Consider the following 19,933-nt stretch of genomic DNA (forward strand, 5'->3'; position numbering starts at 1 on the left):
TTTTCTTCTACTCATAGTTGATGATGTAAACGTTTTTAATCATGCTAAAGAATTTAAAGGTAAAGCAAAAAACACACATTACAATGTAACATTTCTTTTTACTTTCCCATGAGAATATTACTTTGTCCTGAAGCTAGTGAGAAGGCTGTTGGTTTCTTTAGCCTGACCCATAATGGTGTATCAGAAGTGAGTCACGCATGTGGGGAGGCAAATGGGATGAATTTTCCACAAAATAAGTTCTTAATTGAGCAAAAGTTCTTCCTGATCCCTTCAAATGTCTCTGTTGGATATGCTTGAGTGATGAGCTGCTGCTTGATTTTTGAGGAGTTTCTGTAGTAATTCCCACCTTCTTAAGCAGAAACACCCTTATCTGTACTTGTACAAAAGGCAAACAAAGCTCGTTGCAAGATACCCTCAATAAATTTCTACTTTGCCCTTCCCCAAACAGTTCCTTCCTTTGGTACTTATCTGTTCTTTCTTCAGACTTTTTACTGCAGTCATGCTAAACTGTGTGTGATTGTTGATGAATGCCTTATTGTAGTAAATATAAAAGTTACCAACTTCCTGTCTCCCTACATTTGTATCGAATGAGGACAAAAGGGGCAGAAGATTATTGCTTCTTATTTTGCACAGATCTAAAAATGCTTTAAGGAGACCACTGCTGCAAAAGTGGAAGTCTTATAAAATCTGACTGCCTTATAAGTACATTAAAAAAGAAAAAAACCTGGTTTTGAAGGATAGCTTTTTTTATGTTGAGAGTCCATAAGTACAATTTTGAGAATGTTCCAAATAAGATACATTTTGTGAGATTTGGAGTCTTGCTGTTGCTATGAATTGTACTTTGAACAATTTAGTGTTTTGGACTGATATGAACTCCTCCTAGGTAGTCTTTCTTTGGGTCAAACACCCCTGAAAATGGGGAAGAATCTATATTGAATGAAAGTCTCAGTGTGTTTGGAAACCGCAGAACAAGAAAAAAAAACCACGAGCAACCTATTTCTGCCTTTTTATAAGTTTAAAAGCTAATTGTGGTTGGGAAGGAGGAAGAAATAGGTTGTGTTTTATATGTGAACTTGAGAGGTAAAGTATTTCCTCTTTTATGCTGTACTGTATAAGGCACAAGCCTTCTTTGCAGATCCAAAGGAAATCAGGATTAATTGGGATAAGACAAGGGAAAAAAAAAAAAAAAGCAGTGAGAATAGAAAACCATTCTTCTGTGTTGAAACTCAAAATTGACAAGTTAGGGCAAATCTGACTTTGCACAAGTGAAGTGTTGCACCTGGCTCGTTCTCCTTTTTACATAAAAAGCCATTTTTCCACGATTTGGCTTTATTTTACCTAAGTCTGTACATGTATTTTAACATCCTTTATTTGCTGCTTTTTATAATGCATAAATTTGACTTTTATCTTAGAGCTTTGGAATTTGCTGACATCAAGGGCAGATGGTGCTGATGGGTCATGATGGTTGTGGTGAGGAATAGTTTGTCTCTGAGCTGATAACTGAAGTTAATTGGGAGAAGGACCTACCTCCCAAAGTCATTGTAAGGGTGGTAGTAGGAACCACTAAGCATTGGCACGCTCTGTGCTTTGGCTTAGTGTCTTAAGGAAAGTGAGGTATGACTCTTCCTGCACGTTGATGGCTGAGCAGACTTGAATTCTTGCAACTTAGTTGCTGCTTGTCCTTTTAACTGTCCAAGATAGTTCATATTGGAATTTGCATGAATTATTCCACTCCTTGCAGACAGTGGTAAATGCACTGAAATGACGTGCATCTATATACAGTGTGATTCTTGGGAGCTACTAGTGGAAACAGGCAGATGTTTTGTGTCCTTCTCCTAAAGAAATCAAGCCTATAGTCTATGAGGTTAGTGTGTATGCCTCCTTGTGTCATCACTTCATACCAGCTTGATGTTTTTCTGTTGTTTACATGCCATTGGTGTGTAAGGCTAGTCTGTTACCACTAGCAACTCTGACTGCTGTAGGTCATGCTGACTGATACCATCTCTTGTTCAAATGCTGGTGCTTGTACAAGATATATATGCAAATGTTTAAATAACACTGTACAACACCTTCTTTGCCCACATGGATTTGTAAAGAGGTCTCAACTCTTCTGTGCTGGAGGGACACTGAAGTCTTTGAGAAGATCCACTACACATGTAGAAAGCCTTTCCTAGAAGCATGGCCAAGTGCTCCTACACCTGGCAGCCCAGCACAGTTTGAACCATACAATTGGAATTGGTTTGCAAGAAAACGATGGACAAATACTGTACCCTAGCAGTACCTGTGCCTATATTACGATTGGCAGAGTGCAGTTTTATTATGGAAAGCATGGTTCAGTGCAGGGAACTTCATGAGCAGTGGGAGTCCTGTGAGCATTTGCACCTTGGAGGAGAAGGTCTGACTGGTAGGGAAGCATGGGCGTTTAAGGCAAAGTGTTCTTGTTCATGACCTGATGTTACAAGGCAGAACAGCTTTGTCACCCAGGTCTGGTGTAGATAGCTTTGTGTTTCCTATTGTGCCCTTACAAGGAACAACCACAGTCATCAGCATCAAAACTAGGCTCTCCTGTCCTTCTTAGACATGACGTTTTACTTCTTTCTTGTCCACCAGGCTAGAGAAATGTCCATCAAGGGAAGAGGTAAGCTCAGAAGCGTAGGCTGCAATTATTGTCCTGCGCCCCGTAGCCTCTCATATCTTCTAAAGGCTGGGGTTGCCAGCCATGTGCTGAGCCATGTGCAGCAGTCTCAAAACACTGTGCCTGCTAAACGCGCTCAAGCCACCCATTTACCATCTGAACACCATGTGGAGGTAAAGCACAGTGGCTTTCTCAGAGGGTCTGGGGCAGAAGGTAGTTACCCGTTCTTGCATGGCTTGAAATGCCAGGCCCTTGCCTCTTTGAAGATCAGATTTCCCTAGAGGCGAAGGCCTGGTGTTTCAGAGCTGAGAAACAAAAATTATCTTTGATGCCATGGAAACCAAAGAGAGAACACTAGTAGTTTGTTACTTTTCTTGTCTCAACAAAAAGTCAACAGCGTAGCCCTCAAGGATAGCATCCTTAGCAACCACCCTTCTGCTGGCAAGTTGAGTGGTGAAGAATGGAGCACAAGAGGAAGTGTTTGAAGAACCCTTGGCACTCTTAAAAAAGGCTATGGGTAGAGAGCTTAAGGATGGATAGAAGATCCTTAAGGCTGAAAAGAAGCACAGAAAACTGATGCAACTGTGACTGACCATGAACTGGGAACTCACTTGACAGGGTCTTGTAAACGTTGGGAAAAGCCTGCTGTGACTCGTAGGAGTAGGAGATGTGGAGACAGCTTCTGGAGGTTGTAAACAGGCATGTAGACCTTCTGCGAAAACAAGCTGCAGAAAATGCTGTCCTTCTCTTCCTCCTCTGGCACAGCACGGCAGCCTCAAGAGCCTTCTTGATGGGACATGCTCAAGGATGCTGTGTAACGGCAACAGCAGACCATTTTGCAGATTCTCAAGCTGTATTTTGTCCTCTGCCCCTTTGTAAGTAGAAACCCTGGGGAGCCACCTCCCAGCCTGAGTCGGAGCTGCTGCAACAGGCTTTGAACCTCACCAGATTGACCATCGGCAAGCTGCAGTCTTACATAGCTGTCAGCTGCAAGGTCCAGCACAAATACACATACAGGCTGTGAGTCTGTTTTAACTTTGTTGGTGATTTTATAATGCATATTTTTTTTCACTCTTTGAAATTATTTCTGATTCTACTTACGCCCAATTTTTTATATTCAGAATTGTTTCTTTTTGCACTGTTATAAAAGCTGTTGTCTTTTAAAATGTCAATTATTTTTGATTTTCAAAGCGATTTAGTAACAAAAGGTACATGCAAGGCTGATGCCCGAACAGGAAATGCTGTCTTCGTTCTTTGTGGTTTTCATAAAATATCTTACTTCCTAAAATTCTCATTAAATGTGCATGAAAATTACATGAACTATAAAGAAAATACGCTGCTCTAGTTCTGCGAGATGTAGGTTTAATGTAGAATAAGAAATTCAGTCTTGAGGCTTCCAAGATCATATCCAAGATGTGTTCTAGCTTCAGGGAAGATGCAATCCCCAATTGGTGATCACTGGAGCCCTTCTAAAGGACACTGTAGCTCTATCAGATGCATGCAGAGATGGCTAGAACACCTGATTTTCTCCTGGTGGAGCATGAGGAAGGGGCCAGGATGTTCTGCCAGACCGGGAGAGCTGGAAGCTCTTTCACACCCATGGTGTGGAATCTCACATCTCAGGCCAGCAGCATCCGCTTTAAAACAAGGCATCTCCTTGCTGCAAGTTGAGGCTCTGACTACGCTACAGGTGGATAGTTACTGAGGACATCAGACACAGACCTCTGAATGGTGAGGGGACATCACATTTTGATCTGCAGCTCTGCACTGGTGTTTGTGAAAGTGCTCGTTCTTTATCTTGAGGTTCTGTGGTGACTGCTGTCAAAGGTGGCAGCATCAGCGGTGAAATCATTTCCCGTCAAATGGTGTTTGTGTCTCTGGGCTAGGAATAGTGCTCTCGCCTTAAATAAGGTTAACATGAGAGGCTCTTCCTCTTGCTTGGCTGATGGTGCACTTCTCTTTCTTCCCCTGCTCTTCTAACTGCTGGCAGTGATGCCAAGGCTGAGGCAAGAGCTGTTGCCATATTTTGTTGTGTAGCTTGCAGAAGTAGAGCCTTTCGAAGGCAAGTGGAGGCCACAAGCTGTGGAGTCTTTGCTGAGGCCAGCATCGCGATCAACATCATCCTTTTCTACTTGAAATTAGCACATGCTAGCCAAAAGGTGATGGTGGGAGAGGAATTGGTGTTGCTGATCCTAAGTCAGATAACTCCAGATGTGCAGCTCAGAGTGTAGTCTGGAAATAGTTTCAAATCACGTAGGGCCTAGTCACAGGAGAGAAGATCCTGGGATACCTGAACAGCATGCTGAGCATTTGTACAGGCTGCTGAAGGCTTTCTGCAGGCAGAGGTAGCCAAAGGCAAATGAAGCTTTTGACTTTTTTTTACCTTCCTTCCTGTGGTTTTTTTTTTATTCCTCTATTTTTGATGAGAGCTCTTGGTTTTAGTTATTTTCTTATTGCTGGCTGGATGCTGAGCTTGGATTTTCACTCTGTTCAGAGGAGCAGGCAGCTTCATAGAGTGCTTAATTGCTGTAGTTCTGGGAATTGGGTATTTAGAGTTTGCTTCCGGCTTGCTTCACAACAGAATGTGATGCCTCCTCATCACTGGGCTCCACTATTAGACTTTGCAACAGTGAAACCAAAGTACTGTAAAGAGCAAAAAATAACCTGAAACTGATAAAAATGGAGAAGCTACTGGGAGCTGTGGAGATGTGGATGTGATTGTTAATCGTTTTAAGGTAAGAAGTGACTGCAGAATGCGTATATGGAAAACAATGTGTGTACGCAGGATTACTGACTGTGCCACCAGTGGTGATGTTTTAGAGAAGGACCCAAAAATGTATGCTGGTGTTTTTTGGCTCTTCAGACATGATGGATGCAGAAGTCTGATTCTGTAGTATTATTAGACAGCTATTAACTTCTGTAGAGATGTATGAACCTAATTAATGGTTGAAATGTTATGCATAAGAGAAAAATTTAAAAGCTTGATTATGGAGGAATACTTATAAAATGTAATAGCATGCAGATAGAAGTGGATATCTTTTAATGGTAGTCTAGAGGATTTGGAAATATTCTCTTTCATTAAATGTATTCCTTAGAATGCTTTTGAAATCTTGTCGTGAATAAACTCTGTGTTAGCACAACTCTTTGTTTCAAAGCAAATATTTCGTTATTGCAGAAAAATTGCATCCTCTTAAAATACAACCCAACAAAAGAACTCCCTCGACCTTCCAAAAGCTTGCTAGAATGTGGAACCTAAATTAGTTTGGAGAAAAAACTTCATGTAGATTTTTTTTTTCTTCTTCATACTAAAACCTTTAGTGATTTGAAGAATCTAGGCTGTTTTCTCTTAACTGCTGTTGGCACTCTTGCGTGGCAGTATTTACATGGCAAAATAATTATAAGACCCAGATAGATAAATGAAGATAAATAATCAACTCTTTTTAACATAGAGCCCAGTAGGTGAACACAAAAGGAAAGTACACTTTTCTCCATGCTTTTTCAACATGTATTTCTGAACCTTTCTGTTTAACTTTGCAGGCAATGCTAGAACAAGAGTTGATTTTGGGGAAAGAATTTGGAAGGAGAGAAGGTGGTTGACCAGCAACATGAAGGGGAACCGCTTTTGGGGAGGACTTTGGGGAGGTGCTCTGGACTTTGAGGACAGCACAGTAAAGACGTTGGAGGGGAAACACGAGGGAGGAAGCAAATAGAATTACCTAGTTCAGGATCTTCAGTATTTTTGGGAGTTTCTGATCATAAGGGAAAATGTCTTGTTTTTTCCTGATACTTAAACATTTCATCCACAGCATAATTGCTTACCAGCAATTTTCCTTTGTGGCGTATTTGTTAAATATTGCCTCAGGATCCTGACAAATTAGATAAACAGTTTTTGCCTCTTAGAAGCCTAAAAATCAAGGAGCTTCACCTTCTTCTTCCTTTACATTGTGCAATAGAAGTGTACTTGGGATTAGGCTTAAAAAGAGTTTGGCATTCAACAACTCTGCAAATAAAGTTCCCTTATGTGTGAGGAAGAGATCCAGGTCTGTAGTTCTACTAGAAGCTGCATGTTGAATTTTTGGAGGAGGATCTAATGAATTCTCTCGGTTGGCAACTAGAAACTTCTGAAAATGTTTGTTAATGTGCCAGAGGTGTATGTGATGCTTAAGAGGTTGATCTTTGTCCCAGAAGACTTCCAGTTGAAATGTTCCCTCCTTTGACGTGCAAGCTTTGAGTTTGCCCTGAGAAACTACAAAACATAGCATGGACAAAAATCTATGCGTATTAACTACTTGAATAGTTAGCACCTGCCAATTCTCTTGCTATTGTCTTAATTTCTAGATTAATGGTACGTGGCTAGCTACCTTTTTCTAAGACAGTTTTAGGAATCGTTTCTGTTGTGCACCTTGTTATTAAAAGGATTTGATAAAGTTTACCAGAGAACCCTGTTTATAATTCTGTGTTTCATGTTCTTCAGGCTTAAAAAGCCTCTAATTTACTTTTCCTCCTCAGTGATGTCTGGATTATTTTGTATCCAGAATACCAGTAAGGCTTTGATTGATTATTGTGAAGGGGTAAGAATTGAGTAATCAATTGCCAGGTTCCATTAAGCATTGAAAGTATAAAAATTCATTATTTTTTCTTTTTAAAATTTTTGTTTTCAATGTTATCTTGATTTTTATTTACTTGCAAGTTGCTTTTTTTTTATTCCCCACACTAAGGACAAACAGAAAACTTCTCCTTTCATCTTCACTCTCTCTGATTTATGATAAATTTAGTTTCCTTTGGCCTGGCATTTGCTTCAGCAGGCAGTCTTCCTTCAAGTACCACCCTGATTGATGTATAATCTTTGATATCTTCCATTAGCCTCCAGGATCACAAAGTTCAAGGCCCTCTTGGAACCTAAGGAGCCCTGCCGAGGAACTGAAGGCCTTCAGAGTCCTTGGGGTGATTGACAAGGTAATTCTTCAGTGTCTCTTCAAGAGTTCAGTCATAAATCGACTGCATGCTGACATTTTGTCTTTGAAGCTGTGGATCTTAAGGATATGAAACAAAAGGGGAAAATGACTCAAATGCATCTGCACTTTAAAATAACAAAAGTAGAAGAAAAAAGGCTTTTATCTAAGCAATTCATGTAAGGTCATGCAAAATATATCTGAGCTAAAGGATAAGGTACATGTTTGGTGGCATTCAATAGGATGAGGCCTGTTTTTCAAAAACGAAGTCATGGTTACAATACTGGGGTAAGGACGAGTTGATGTGTTTTCGGTTGAATAATCTGGTGGATACTTGAAACATAGAAGGGTAGAAATTCTCACTTTTGAACTGTCACTTGAAATGGGGCTGGGGGCACAGACGACTGTTGTCCTTCCCTGAGAATTTGGAATTTAAATCCCCCGCCAAGACAGAGATTCAGCAATGCAGCCAAGCTTATTTTTGACTTATGCAAATAATGTCTTCCAAAATCCCAGGGTAATACCCTTCTGTAAACAGTAAAGGACCATGCAGATTTTTTGCAAGCCTAATTAAGAGACCAGCAGAATTGCTGCATTGTTTTGATAATGCTGATTAGTTATCATGGTACTAAATACTTTTAAGGTGATGTATTATTCAGCAAAGTGGCTAATGCAGACTGTAAAGGCTCATTTCCTTTTTGCCGTGCCAATTCCCTTGTGCTTTTTGATAGTTCCTTATGTAGTCCCTGGTTTGTGCATGATGTACTGATGCATGGTCAATTTATGCATTGGTAACATGAGTCAGAAAACCTGTAGCTGGTCTCTTAAGGTCTGTATTTCTCAGTTTCTTTTTCTTGTTGGAGTGAGCCTAGCTATGGGGACTGATTTTTTGTTTTTCTTTGCTTGTTTTGTCGTAATTATGTGCATAAGTTGATAACTTCTCCTCAGAGGGCTGTATACATTAGGTATTATGGTTGCTTTTATAGCACACAAGGTTTTCTGAGCTCTGACTTCATATTAATTGTATCTTCTTTCCTCAGTTGTAAGCACAGAATTTAGCCTGTGTTCCACTCTGTATACGTATCAGAGAGACAGGTTGGAAAGAATACATATCTGTTGGATTAGCAGGCACTAACTAAATTAGTAGCCACTAAATGAATGCAGTAGGCATGGCCTTTGTGAATTAGTCTGACAATGTGAGTGTTGGAAATTAACCAAGACAGACCTTTTCGGTATCTTCTTTCTTGTGTAAGAATAATGAACAGTCTGGAGAAGATGCTTGATCAGAATGAAGCTTTTGGAGTCCTTAATGTTATCGAATCTCCTAGATCTCTCTGAGCACAGTTCTAGTAAGTGTTGGGAAGAATCAGGGTTCTGGTGATGACAAACATACAAGATCTTAGTGTTGGAGATGTGTGCCAGGAGTAACAGGTCTGTGTATGCAGCTGGTGTGCTCATGTGTAAACAATATCATAGAGGTAAGAGTTAACATTTAGTTGTATGCAAAAGGGAGCAATATTCTTTGAGGTGTCTTTGTACTTTGTGTACCTGCTTCCAGATTCTCCTTATTACAAACTTAATATTACTCTGAGTATGCTGCCTTTTTTTCTTTTAAGTGTTCATGAAGTTGTGAGGCAAATGAAAAGCTGCTCTAAGCCCAAATGTTCAGAGCATGTTTTATTTGGTTTTGTAATGCATACACATAATGCATGTGAATATGAAGCAAAAATATGCACACGTGTCTGTATACTGGAGACAATGCCCTGGCCTTCGGTTTAAAGCACCATCACTGTTCTTTGTCTCCTTCTCTGCTTGCACATGCCTTAAAACTCACACCATGGAGAAATCCAAATAGTTGTGTAAGTATCCTCACTGGAGCCAAGCAGATGACATAGCGTGTTTGTTCTTGAAAATGGATTTGGGTTTTCAGGGTCAGCGTTGAAGGTGCCATGCTTTGGGGCACAAGTCTGTAACTGATTCAGCATCGTGCAGAGTTTTGCCTGAAAATACTCTTCTATTCTGACCCCGAGGTAGCCGCTTCGGTTTCAGCAGAAAATGGGTGTGTGGATAGTAATGAGCCACTGGCATTTTTCCTGCTGTCTTGCCTGATCCTGTGCAAGTCTGGCTTAAACACACTGACTTAAAAATGGTGGTGGTTGCTTTGCAGACTTGTTCTCCCACTGCTGCTTGAAGCCCAAAGTGGTGTCTGCCTGCTACAGCGCTGCCTCGAGAAAACCAGCTGTTAACCTGCACTCCATCAAATGCTGAAAGGTTCAGTGCCTTCCCTTAGAGTAATGTCAGTCTTTGTTCTTCTTTTGAAGCCTCTTGAAGTGTTTTGAATTGGCTTCATTTTCACAGACAAAATGCTTGTTGCTACCCGAAACTCTGGATTTTTCAAACTGTGTTAGACTAGGCAGAATGATTAGACATTTAATTTTAGCCTAGTTTATTCCCAGTGTGCCATCTTTCCTTCTCTGTCTGTCCTTCCACCTTCCTTGTCACCTGAATAATTTTTACCATGTTGACCCGTTTCTGCTGAATCTGAGAGAGTGAGAGATCTTAGCGTTTTTTAACTCCTGAAAATATTGTGAAAGCTCACAGAAGAATGACCATATCCGTGACTCACCTCCCATGCTTCTGCTCTCATGTAAAGGCTGTGGTATAAATCCAACTCTTTTAGTAGATCCAAGAGGACGTACAGTTTGCTTGAGGAAACCAGATTTCTTGAATTCTGCTGCTGCTGTGTTTGCTCACTTTGTGGTGTCCAAGGTTAACTAGATGGTGTTTGCAGATATTTTATGTGTATGTTACAGGAAGAGTCTACCTGTGAGTAGGTTTCTGAAAATAGAGGTTTAATCTAATTATAAAGGTGTCTTTTGTCCTGCAAACCTTGTGGACTCTCAGGTGCTGCTGACTGGGCAACAAAGCTCTCTTTAGTGTTACCAGAGGTACCGCATTGAAAACAGGCTAGTATCTAAATATTTTTAGCTACTGTTATCACCAACCAAGAATGATCAATTATTTTATCAGTTCATGTACCTTAAAGTAGAAAAATTCTTGTTGGAATAGCAAAGATTTTTGCTTTCAGAATTTGCCTAATTAAAAATCAAGGTTGCAGATTCTGTGCTGAGTTTCTGCCCTAGGCAAATCCTTCCTTTGAAGCTACAACTGGCCCCTAAAGAAACGACTTTGTTATGGTGCTGCTGGATACCTTCACAATGCTGTTTCAAACCAAATTTCTTATTCTTTAGAACCCTCTGTTATTTAGATTAATTCAATTTAAAGATTCATCTTGAAAGCAGAGTGCATTAAGTAATAACTATGCCTCTGTAACCAATGAGTGTCTTTTATGTCTTTCCTGTCCCCTCCCCTGGTCCCCCATCAAGGCACGTTGTCTGTACTGGCACTGTTGTGACTGTGATCAGTTCTTCTGCAGATGCCTGTACGTTTGAGCTGCTTGTTCCATACACTGTTTGTTAAGCTTTATTATACAATCTGAAACCTTGTAAAATAAAATAGCTCATCAGGACTTGCCAAAATTATTTTGGGAGTTTCTGAAGAGGATTCTAGAAGTAGGTAATTTCCTTTCTGAATAACTGGAAGCAATTCTGTTAATCTTGAGTATAGGTTATTTTTTGTAACTGTCACACTATTGTGAGAAGACATAACTGATGGTAGTACATTTTGATGAATTGACCTTAGGAATATGCAGAAGAACTGAATTAGTATTACTAATTATTTAGAAAGCGCGATTACTACTTGTCTACTTGATGAGTAAAAGTGCCAAAAAGCAGAAGTATATAGAATAAATGTAGAGTTCACATGTGTAATCTACAGACCCATAGTTGAATTCAAACAGGTTATGGTTAGTTTTAATGGAATTTAATTATCAGAGGACAGGAGAAATAAGCTCTTTTTATGGCAGTGTGTGTGCTGTGCATGAATAACTGTGTGTGTTGGAAACTTAAATATCTGGCATTTTATTTTGAGGTGAAGGTAAAGACTGTTGCAGTTGTGAAATTGAATTTACCATAGCACGTGTTTTCTCTCACCTGGCTCTCAGGTGCACACTGCCAAGCATCTTTAGGTCATCTATGGATTTGCATGAGTGGCTGTGTGTACGTAAGAGTTATGCAGAGAAGGGGGCTGTGATAAACAGCACGATTGAGTACAGACATTCGTTCTTGGTTCATTACGATGCTTAGAAGGAGAAACTGGCTGAAAAGATGCTATAATGAATTCAACCAACTAGCAAATGTTCCTCATCCAAACATGACATAATGGAAAATAGCAGAGGCAAAGATGGTTAAAAAATCTGAAACTGAGTAATAATAGTAACTATTAATACAAATAAAGAAAATTTAAGATTTTGCTTTATGTTTTGATAACCCTTTAGTTTCTTAAGTGACTTGCCAAGTCCTACAGAGTCAAATCAACTACAGAGTCGTCATCAAAACTCATTTCTTGGCTCACTACCTTCCTTTCCCTAGTGCTGTGGCATTATTCCTAAGCTACAGTCAGGTTTCAAACCCCGAGTAACAAAGCTTGCTCAACTTTTAAGCGTGATTTCTCTCCCAGCTAGAAAGAGTCCTGTCCCTTCCTCCCTGCCCTCAAACACTTGCTACTGTTTTCCTGAAGTCCTTCCATTTATATCAGTCTGAACGTTTCTGAGTGTTTTGTTGCTATAACCCTTAGTCTCTCTGCAGCTTCTTTCTTGTTGGCCTCACTAAAGTTTCTTTTGACTTTAGTGAATGTTTTGTTTCATCTGACATAAACCAATCCTAAGATTGCGTTAAAGTAGCGCAGATTTTGCCCTTCCCTTTATGAAATATAAATTAAATTATTGAATATTCCAGTGCAGGCTGGACTATGTGTCTTCTGGCATCTAGAAAGAAATAAGTTATAGATATCTTTTCTTTTAAGCTAAAATTATGTAAGTTTGCCTTCCTAACTATTACTGAGTTGCTTAGTACGTAATTGGTGCTGGGCAATTACTCTGTGATGCTTAGTGGCATTTCATACTGTAAACTGCATTCTCTAGTAAAACCTGCCAGATATATTTTCTAGGTTAATATTTCACCATTTGTCATTTATTGACCAGTTTTTAGTTTACTTTAAGAAAGTGGACTTTCTTCTCTGTTACCAACCAACTGAAAGTATTTAAAAATTTGAATTTGAATATATGCTGCTTTCTTAGCATTTGCATTATTTAAAGCCACACCATTTGTCTTTTAAGTACACTATTATTGCAAGTCATAGAATATATGAGCTGTAAGTTCTTTAGAATAATGGCCCGAAAGGAGGAATAATTGCGAACTGAAGATAATTCATACTGCACAGGTACAAGGATAAGCAATAATCACATTTTTCATAGATATTAGCCAAATGTAATCTCTTTTCATAACGACAGAGGGAGACGAGCATGAGTCCGGGTGGTGTAATCTAACAAGTGACAAGAATAAATCTGTGTTAAGTAGATCTTTTAATCCTGGTAGCCTTGACAGCCGGCACAGCTGAGGAGAGCAGAGGGAATTGCAGGTCTGCTTCTGCCTCATCACTGCAGCCGTGCCCTGAGTGCGGCACCCAGCTGTGCACCAGACCCTGCTAAGGTTTTCTTGCAGTCTCAAGTACTCATCCTAGGATCAGGTGACCAACTTGTCTTGTTCCTGGTTGTCTGTCACTACCTGTAACGGGATTTTCCAGCTGGTAAGGTAAATACAAGGAGAAAAATCCTAGGTGATTGTCTGATACATCTTCGAGTTTGTAGGACTTTTGCTAGAGAATCTATCCTATGATAAGAGTGCATTTGTTTAGGACATAGGGATCAGAATTAATCGATGGCCCACTTGTGACATTGTGACATGATGTGTTTTCAGTATAGAACAGCAGTTTAATAATAAAATGGAGCTGGGTTTAAAATAATCCCTTAGCTCTGGTGTGTCTTCAAAACCTTTCTGGTATCTGGTCCTGCAGTAAGAGATCCAATTTCATTTTCTTTGACAAGGCACAAGCTATTTTTCCAATTCGTGTTAGTGAACTTAAAGCCACATGTTTGTAAGCAAACGTGTTTTGAGGTGTTTATTTTGATGAGTATTAAAACCTGCTCAAGTAAGTATAAAGCACAGTTATGTTCTGTGCCACATCCTGAAAGCGTGGAGACTGGAAAAAAAATCAGTATTAGATGCTGGGCTGTGGGGAAGGGAGGGGGAAAAAAAAAACAGAAAAGAAAGGGGGACTGGGGAAGCAAACGTCTGCAGTGTGATAGAGGACTGCATTTGAGTTAAAGGCACCCGCAGGAGAGCAGTAGATTTAGAGCAGTCCTTAGCTCTTCCAGTGCTGTCCCCCGCGACCTTGGTTGGGTGCTCGGTGGGGTGACTAATGGTTCACCACATTCTTTTTTCCTGGTGACTTGCCTGTTGCCTGCCTCTGGGTTTGTGATTCCCCTTATGCTGACTTCTGCAGTATTCCTTCAGTCTCTTATCTCAGGGCTTTGATGCATATGTTCTGAAGGTGGCCACCGTGACTTTGGGTGGCAGCAGATGGTAAACCTTCAGGCTGCCACCGGCTATACTGGTGTTAAGTTGGAAACTTAACGTTTGATGAAGAATCAGTAGTGCATATGAAAGAGCTTTTACTGCAGAAATATCTTTTAATTAAAAAAAATTAGCATACTGAAACATTTGCTAATTTCTGTGCATTTAAAGGATCTTAAAATTGACTGTTTTCTTAAAGCTAGACTATAGTTATTTACCAGGCAGGTTTTATTTTATTTTTCTCCAATTAATTGTACCTACTATATTGAATTGAATTTAATTTATTTTCCACTAAGCTGTTGGATACACTGTAAATCAAATCTAAGAAGCTAATTTTTTTAAGTAGCTGCTGTCAGCATCAGAATTAACCCTTGACTTAAAAAAAAAAAAAAAATCACAAGTAGAAAATCCTATTTGGCATCATGGAGCGGTATTGCTATCTGCCACTTTACTGAGATGCTGCCATGCAGCGTTGCTGTGTTCACTCGCTTTTTAGGATGTGTCTGAAAGCTCAAGTGCTTGTACAAAATAGGGATGTCTGTGCTGCTGAAGACACCTATTTACATTATTTGTGGCAATTGCTGTTTGCCTGTCAGTGTTTTTGGCCATGTTGAGGCTGTCATCAATGCTGGAAAATAGGGAAAGAACGAGTAAGCAACAGTGCCGTAAAAGCCAGCGTGATATGTAGACCTTGATTCTGTTCGTACATTAGTATTACAAATCGGATTTTGCCTTGTCTCCTTTTGTGTCACAGTCTAGTTGTTCAGTGCCCAGGAATGCCCTGCTGTGCATTTTTCTCCCTCCCCTCTGAGACAGGATGCTGAATGTTACAGCCGACAGCTCATTGTTAGGAGGTATTAAATATTACAAGTTGCACAGTAGTCATCATCAGTGAAACACGTTCCATCAGCTTATGCGAGCTAGGAGCAGCCTGGTCTAATGCGAGCATCTCTGCGTGATCTGCTCTGGAGAAGAACAGAGTTATGCCATAGGGAATGCTATGTGGAATCTTGTTTTGTCCCATTGTGCCGTTAGGGTGGAGACTTGTCAGTTCGCATTTTAAGAAGAAATCTTAGAAAAAGAATTACTGAAGCACTCCCTTTTGCAATGGGAGAGAAGCGTGGAGGAATGCAAACAGGAAAGACTTGTTGGGATAGTGCTACTATTCAGAAATTGGCTGTAAAGCATGAGATGAGGAGATGAAGTTGGCGTTTCTGTCAATGACAGGCTTACTGTTAACACGCTTCTGCAGCAGCCTGGTAATGCATCCAAGAGCTGCTCGCCTTTCTCTGCTCTGGATGCGTGATAAAAAGTCAAGCAAATATACTTGGGACAGTATCTTTCCTGGTGTTATCCCTTCCTGAAATGTCAGTTTTCTGATAGTGATTTATTCATTCATTTAGTCCTTTAATTATTTGAGTGAATCTGTTTAAACCACCTTGTTTGTAATATGCGTGCAGGCTACCTTCCCTTGAAGCAGATTTTTAGTTTGGTGGGTGCGTGTAAAATAGTCTGCCAGGACTGAATGGCGCATCACCAGATGAATTTCTAAAGTTACTTCTGTGGTTCTTCCTGGGCTTCTTGGAGTCCCTTGTGAAGTAAACAGTCTTGCAGAAAGGTCAGTATTGAATCAGCAAGGAAACAATTTTCCACGAAGTGAAGTGGAGCTGTGTAGATGATCATCATTGGGGAAAGGTATGATCCTTGATGGGAAGGAAGAAGAAGGAAACTGGTTAGTGAGACTGGTTAGCACCATACTACTGTCTAGGTAGTTAACCTCAAAGGCACACAAATATTATTATTTGTTATTACTGTTATAAAACTGTAGCTGCTACTTTCATTTTGATGTTGTAATATAACAACAGATGAAGCTAGCCCTAAAGGGACCCGTTGTCTGCTTTATTCCTGTTAGTGATAGTCATTCTATATGTCGTCTTATAGGGCGAGGGCTCAGTAATCTCTTCTGTTACACCATATGCTAATACCGTGCTGATAAGCAAGTGTGAAAAATGAAAGGGAGGAATACATTAATTGTATTTGTGCAATAAGGTATGCTATCAAAGGTAATTATTTCATGACAGTTTTAGTTATAGCAGTTGTTTTATCATGGAATAAAAGATGGCTTTAGGAGCCTTTTATTGGAAAGACAATTGTATCAAATTAGTACCAAATTAGATTTTTGTCTTTATAAAGGTGAGCAAACCCATGAGCAGTTTTTAAATTGGTGTCTTCTACTCTACAAATGAACAAATCCTGTTTGAGGGTTAAAGAAGCTATTATTCTGTCCTTTATGCTGACAGCTTCATTACTGATTGGCCTACTGTTGGTATTAAAAAAATGTTTGGCTCCTTATGATCTTTGTGCATGCAACTATAATATTAATACAGACCACAGAACTGTTCATTAAGAAATGACTTTAAATGAGGTTGATGCTTGTAAATCTGGAGAGATACAGATGTTAAATGCTGCCATTCCTTTTCATATACAGCCGTATGGCTAATAATTTCCAAGTGGCTAAAGCTCTTGTTAGCAAGAGTGCTGGTGTGTTAAGAATGGCCCTATAAATAACTTTAAGAACTGAAGTTGAAGGTGCTTCTTTTAAAGACTATTGTTAACTAAACATTATTGCCAAACAGATGGAAAGCATTCACCAGCCTGATGTTTTTAGGTCTAATTATATTATCGCCAGTCCTGTACGGCTCAGTTGAAGAGGTGTATCCAGAGGCCAATTTATAATCATTTAGCCAACACCTGTTTGGGAGATACTGACAGTCAAAGGGCACATTTAAAAAAAAAATCACATATGTTCTCGTATTTATTGCCTCAATGTGAACAGTGTCTAGTTACAAACAAACTTGGGACAAGAAGGAGGAAAATGACTGTAAACACATCGTTGTTTCCGAACCATTTTTACCTTCTTTTGGCACCTCTTGTAAAGTGGCTTTTATTTTTCTCGTATTATTTTGGTTTTCTTTATTGTTTTTTGTTGTTGTTTTAATTTTAATTTTATGCCTTTTGGTTAAGCAAGTAAAACAAAACCAGTTTTACAGTTGTTATTTATCCAGCTGGTTTCCCCTGGTTCTGGAAGCCCAACATAAGATGCTGGAAAAATTGTTCAGCAGACATGGTGGCCTGGGGACATTTGCCTTTCCTTACAGTGCCCTTGGCATGAAAACCATGTGTCATTCCTTTGTCAAAAAACCTCAGTAACACCAAATTCTGTTGCTATTTATTTCACTAAAAGATATAGAACACCTCTTAAAATCGAGTGCAACCCTAGTAAAAGAGATCTTTGAGGTTGAGAGGTGTCTGCCTCTTTATTTCTTTTGGTGAAATTTGGTGAGAGAAGAATAATTAGAAAAGACTCCAATTCTCCTCCTCTTGCTTGAGATGCTCAGGGGTGTGATGGGGGAGATGGAGGGCTGTTTTTTGAATGTGGCCATCCGAAAAAGCCGCTGCTTGAGGGAAGCCAGCACAACCCTGTCCTGAGACCTTGCCTGCTGGCCCAGCCACCTGGTCTTCTGCACATCTCCACCTCACCTCGCTGTGGACACTGCACGGGACGGCTCTTTCCGCAGTTCCCTTCACATGGGGGAAGTCAGCACATCAACCTGGTAGACTTCACCCCTTCAGCGATAGCGGGCATGGCTGCATCGCTGCCCCAGACAGCAGGGAGATAGGGAGACCGTGTGCTGTGTTGTCCTTCTCCTGTCACCTGATGAATCCAACACCGTGTTACTCCTGACATGTCATTCCTCTGCAAGGAGTCTTTCTTGATGCAACTTGACTTGGTCTTTGCTGCATCTTGTCTATTGGCTTGGAGTTGCTGCATCTTGTCTGTTGAACTCAAAGTTTGGTAACCTCAGTGCTGGCATTTGCAGGTGTTTGATTTTGCAACCTAAATAATTTGATATAACTGTGTGTGAGAACTTATACTGGAAGTTTACAATGCCTATTGTAAATAAACAGTGGGTGCACGCTCTTGTTCTTGTTCCTAGAAGAGGATTGGGCTTGTGCTGCTGGTGTGGCTGTCTTGCAGCTCGTGCTTTTCAAGTACGTCTGTGTTCTTGGAGTTTGAAAACAGCTCCTGAGCAGGGGATTTTGAAGATGGAGATGTGGAGAGTTCCAGCTCCCTAAAGATGCAGTTTCTGAAATAGATACATAGGCACACACATTTTTGTTTGTTTTGTTTTCAAGACATAAATAAATGGAGGTTGCTAAGAGGGAAGATGTTACTTAGTACTTCTTTCATTGCTATGCTGTGTTTAAAGTGCTTTCTCTAGAGGTGATGCACTCTTAACAGAGATGCTCTCTGCAGCTGTAGATGTTCTCCTCTCTGCAGTGAACCCATCCACTCTTTTCTCCCTAAATAAATCCTTTTTTTTTAATTGTTACCTAAGTGCTAATTTACAGTAGCACTAAGGGACTTCCTTGCAGCCAGTTATGTTGTGGCTTATGAGTACCGCAAAACAAAAATGACAGTGGAGGAATAAGGCAGCAGTTGATAATTTTTTTTTTTTTTTGGTCACCTGAGCGTGTGTGGCCACAAAAAACCCTTCTGGTAACTGGTAACTCACTGGTAGGCAACGCGTTTGATATATAGGAAGCCTGATGGGGAAAAGTGTTGCACTAGGAAGGTAAATACAGTGAGGATTTAAGTGAAGTGGTGTAGGAAGGTGATGCTATGTGAAGGTGTTACTTTTTTGTGCTTCATTGTGTTGCTACCATTGCATTTCTATAAATCAGGTTCTGCCAGATTTTTGCTGTAATTATAAAGTACTGATTATTTCTGCTACCAAGTTAGGATTCGTTCTTTAAGTTAGCTGATTGGGAATCAGGTGATGTTCTGGTAGTTCTCTAGAGATCTGTATCCTCAATCTTATTTCTTTCCTTAAAAAAAGGCTGATTATAAAATGTATGCTGCAGGGCTTTATTTTTTTTAGTCATTACTTATGTCGCTTCCTTTATAAGAATATTCAATATTAGACTTAAGAACTGTGTTTTGTTAACTTACTGATGTGAATCTTAAATATTTCTCTGAATAATTTTTGCTTAGGTTTTGCTTGTAATGGACACTAGAACACAGCAGACTTTTATACTGAAGGTGAGTGAAGTCTTTTATTACTTCTCTAAACAGTTTGGCCTCCAAAATTACACTACCACACAAAGATCAATTTACACCTAATGTATAGAGTTATCTCTGTGATATGTTGTTATGTTAATACATATATACCTATTAAGTGCACTGGAATTCTTTTTGTTGGTATTCAGTTATTTTCCCTTCCTTTCTCTGTAGTGTCTCTAGTGCTCAGATGTGCTGGTTTACTCACCTGAGTTACCACTGGTTATTGAGGCCAACGCCTTAGCAGGCTTCGGTGAAGAATCACAGTTTCAATGTGTTGCTTAAAACACCTGTAAAGTCCTCGTGGCTCAGGACATGTGCAGGCTGCTGACGGAGGTGAAAATTCTCCTTAGCCCAAGTAACATCCACAACACTTTGTGTTTGGTCTTCCTTTAACTCAAAATATGATATTGGCCAAAGTGGATTCTGGATGAAATGGACGATTGGTCTTACTCAAAATTGCTTTCCTATGTTTTACATCAATAGACCGAAAACTGGGTTTAATGTTACTAAATGATTGAATTAATGAATAGCTAATTGGTCAGAGTAAATTTTTTCACATTACTCTTTCGTATTTCAGAAAGTGCTCAGATCAAGATCCCAATATGCTCAGGGCATCTGTGATGCTGAGAATTAGTTTAGTATGAGCGTTGTTATTGTGGCCATTATTTCAGGCTCCCCTTGACATGAA

At 39.8% G+C, this 19,933-nt stretch overlaps 1 protein-coding gene across 8 annotated transcripts in view; it reads left to right on the plus strand.

Moving 5' to 3' along the window:
- The window catches only part of RPS6KC1 (ribosomal protein S6 kinase C1), a 90,021-nt gene that overhangs the window by 40,236 nt on the left and 29,852 nt on the right, over positions 1-19,933 (plus strand). For 6 of the 8 annotated variants that reach the window (XM_086631716.1, XM_086631717.1, XM_086631720.1 and 3 more), the window contains 2 exons: positions 7,499-7,591; positions 19,177-19,224. In XM_086631716.1, coding sequence (XP_086487842.1) covers positions 7,499-7,591; positions 19,177-19,224 — 141 coding nt within the window. Of the gene's footprint in view, positions 1-5,326; positions 5,371-7,498; positions 7,592-19,176; positions 19,225-19,933 lie in introns of those variants that run through there. The other 2 variants (XM_086631723.1, XM_086631719.1) reach the window with 2 other exon arrangements.

The sequence above is a fragment of the Tauraco erythrolophus genome, chromosome 2 (genome assembly GCF_009769465.1).
Source record: "Tauraco erythrolophus isolate bTauEry1 chromosome 2, bTauEry1.pri, whole genome shotgun sequence".
Taxonomy (NCBI): Eukaryota; Metazoa; Chordata; class Aves; order Musophagiformes; family Musophagidae; genus Tauraco; species Tauraco erythrolophus.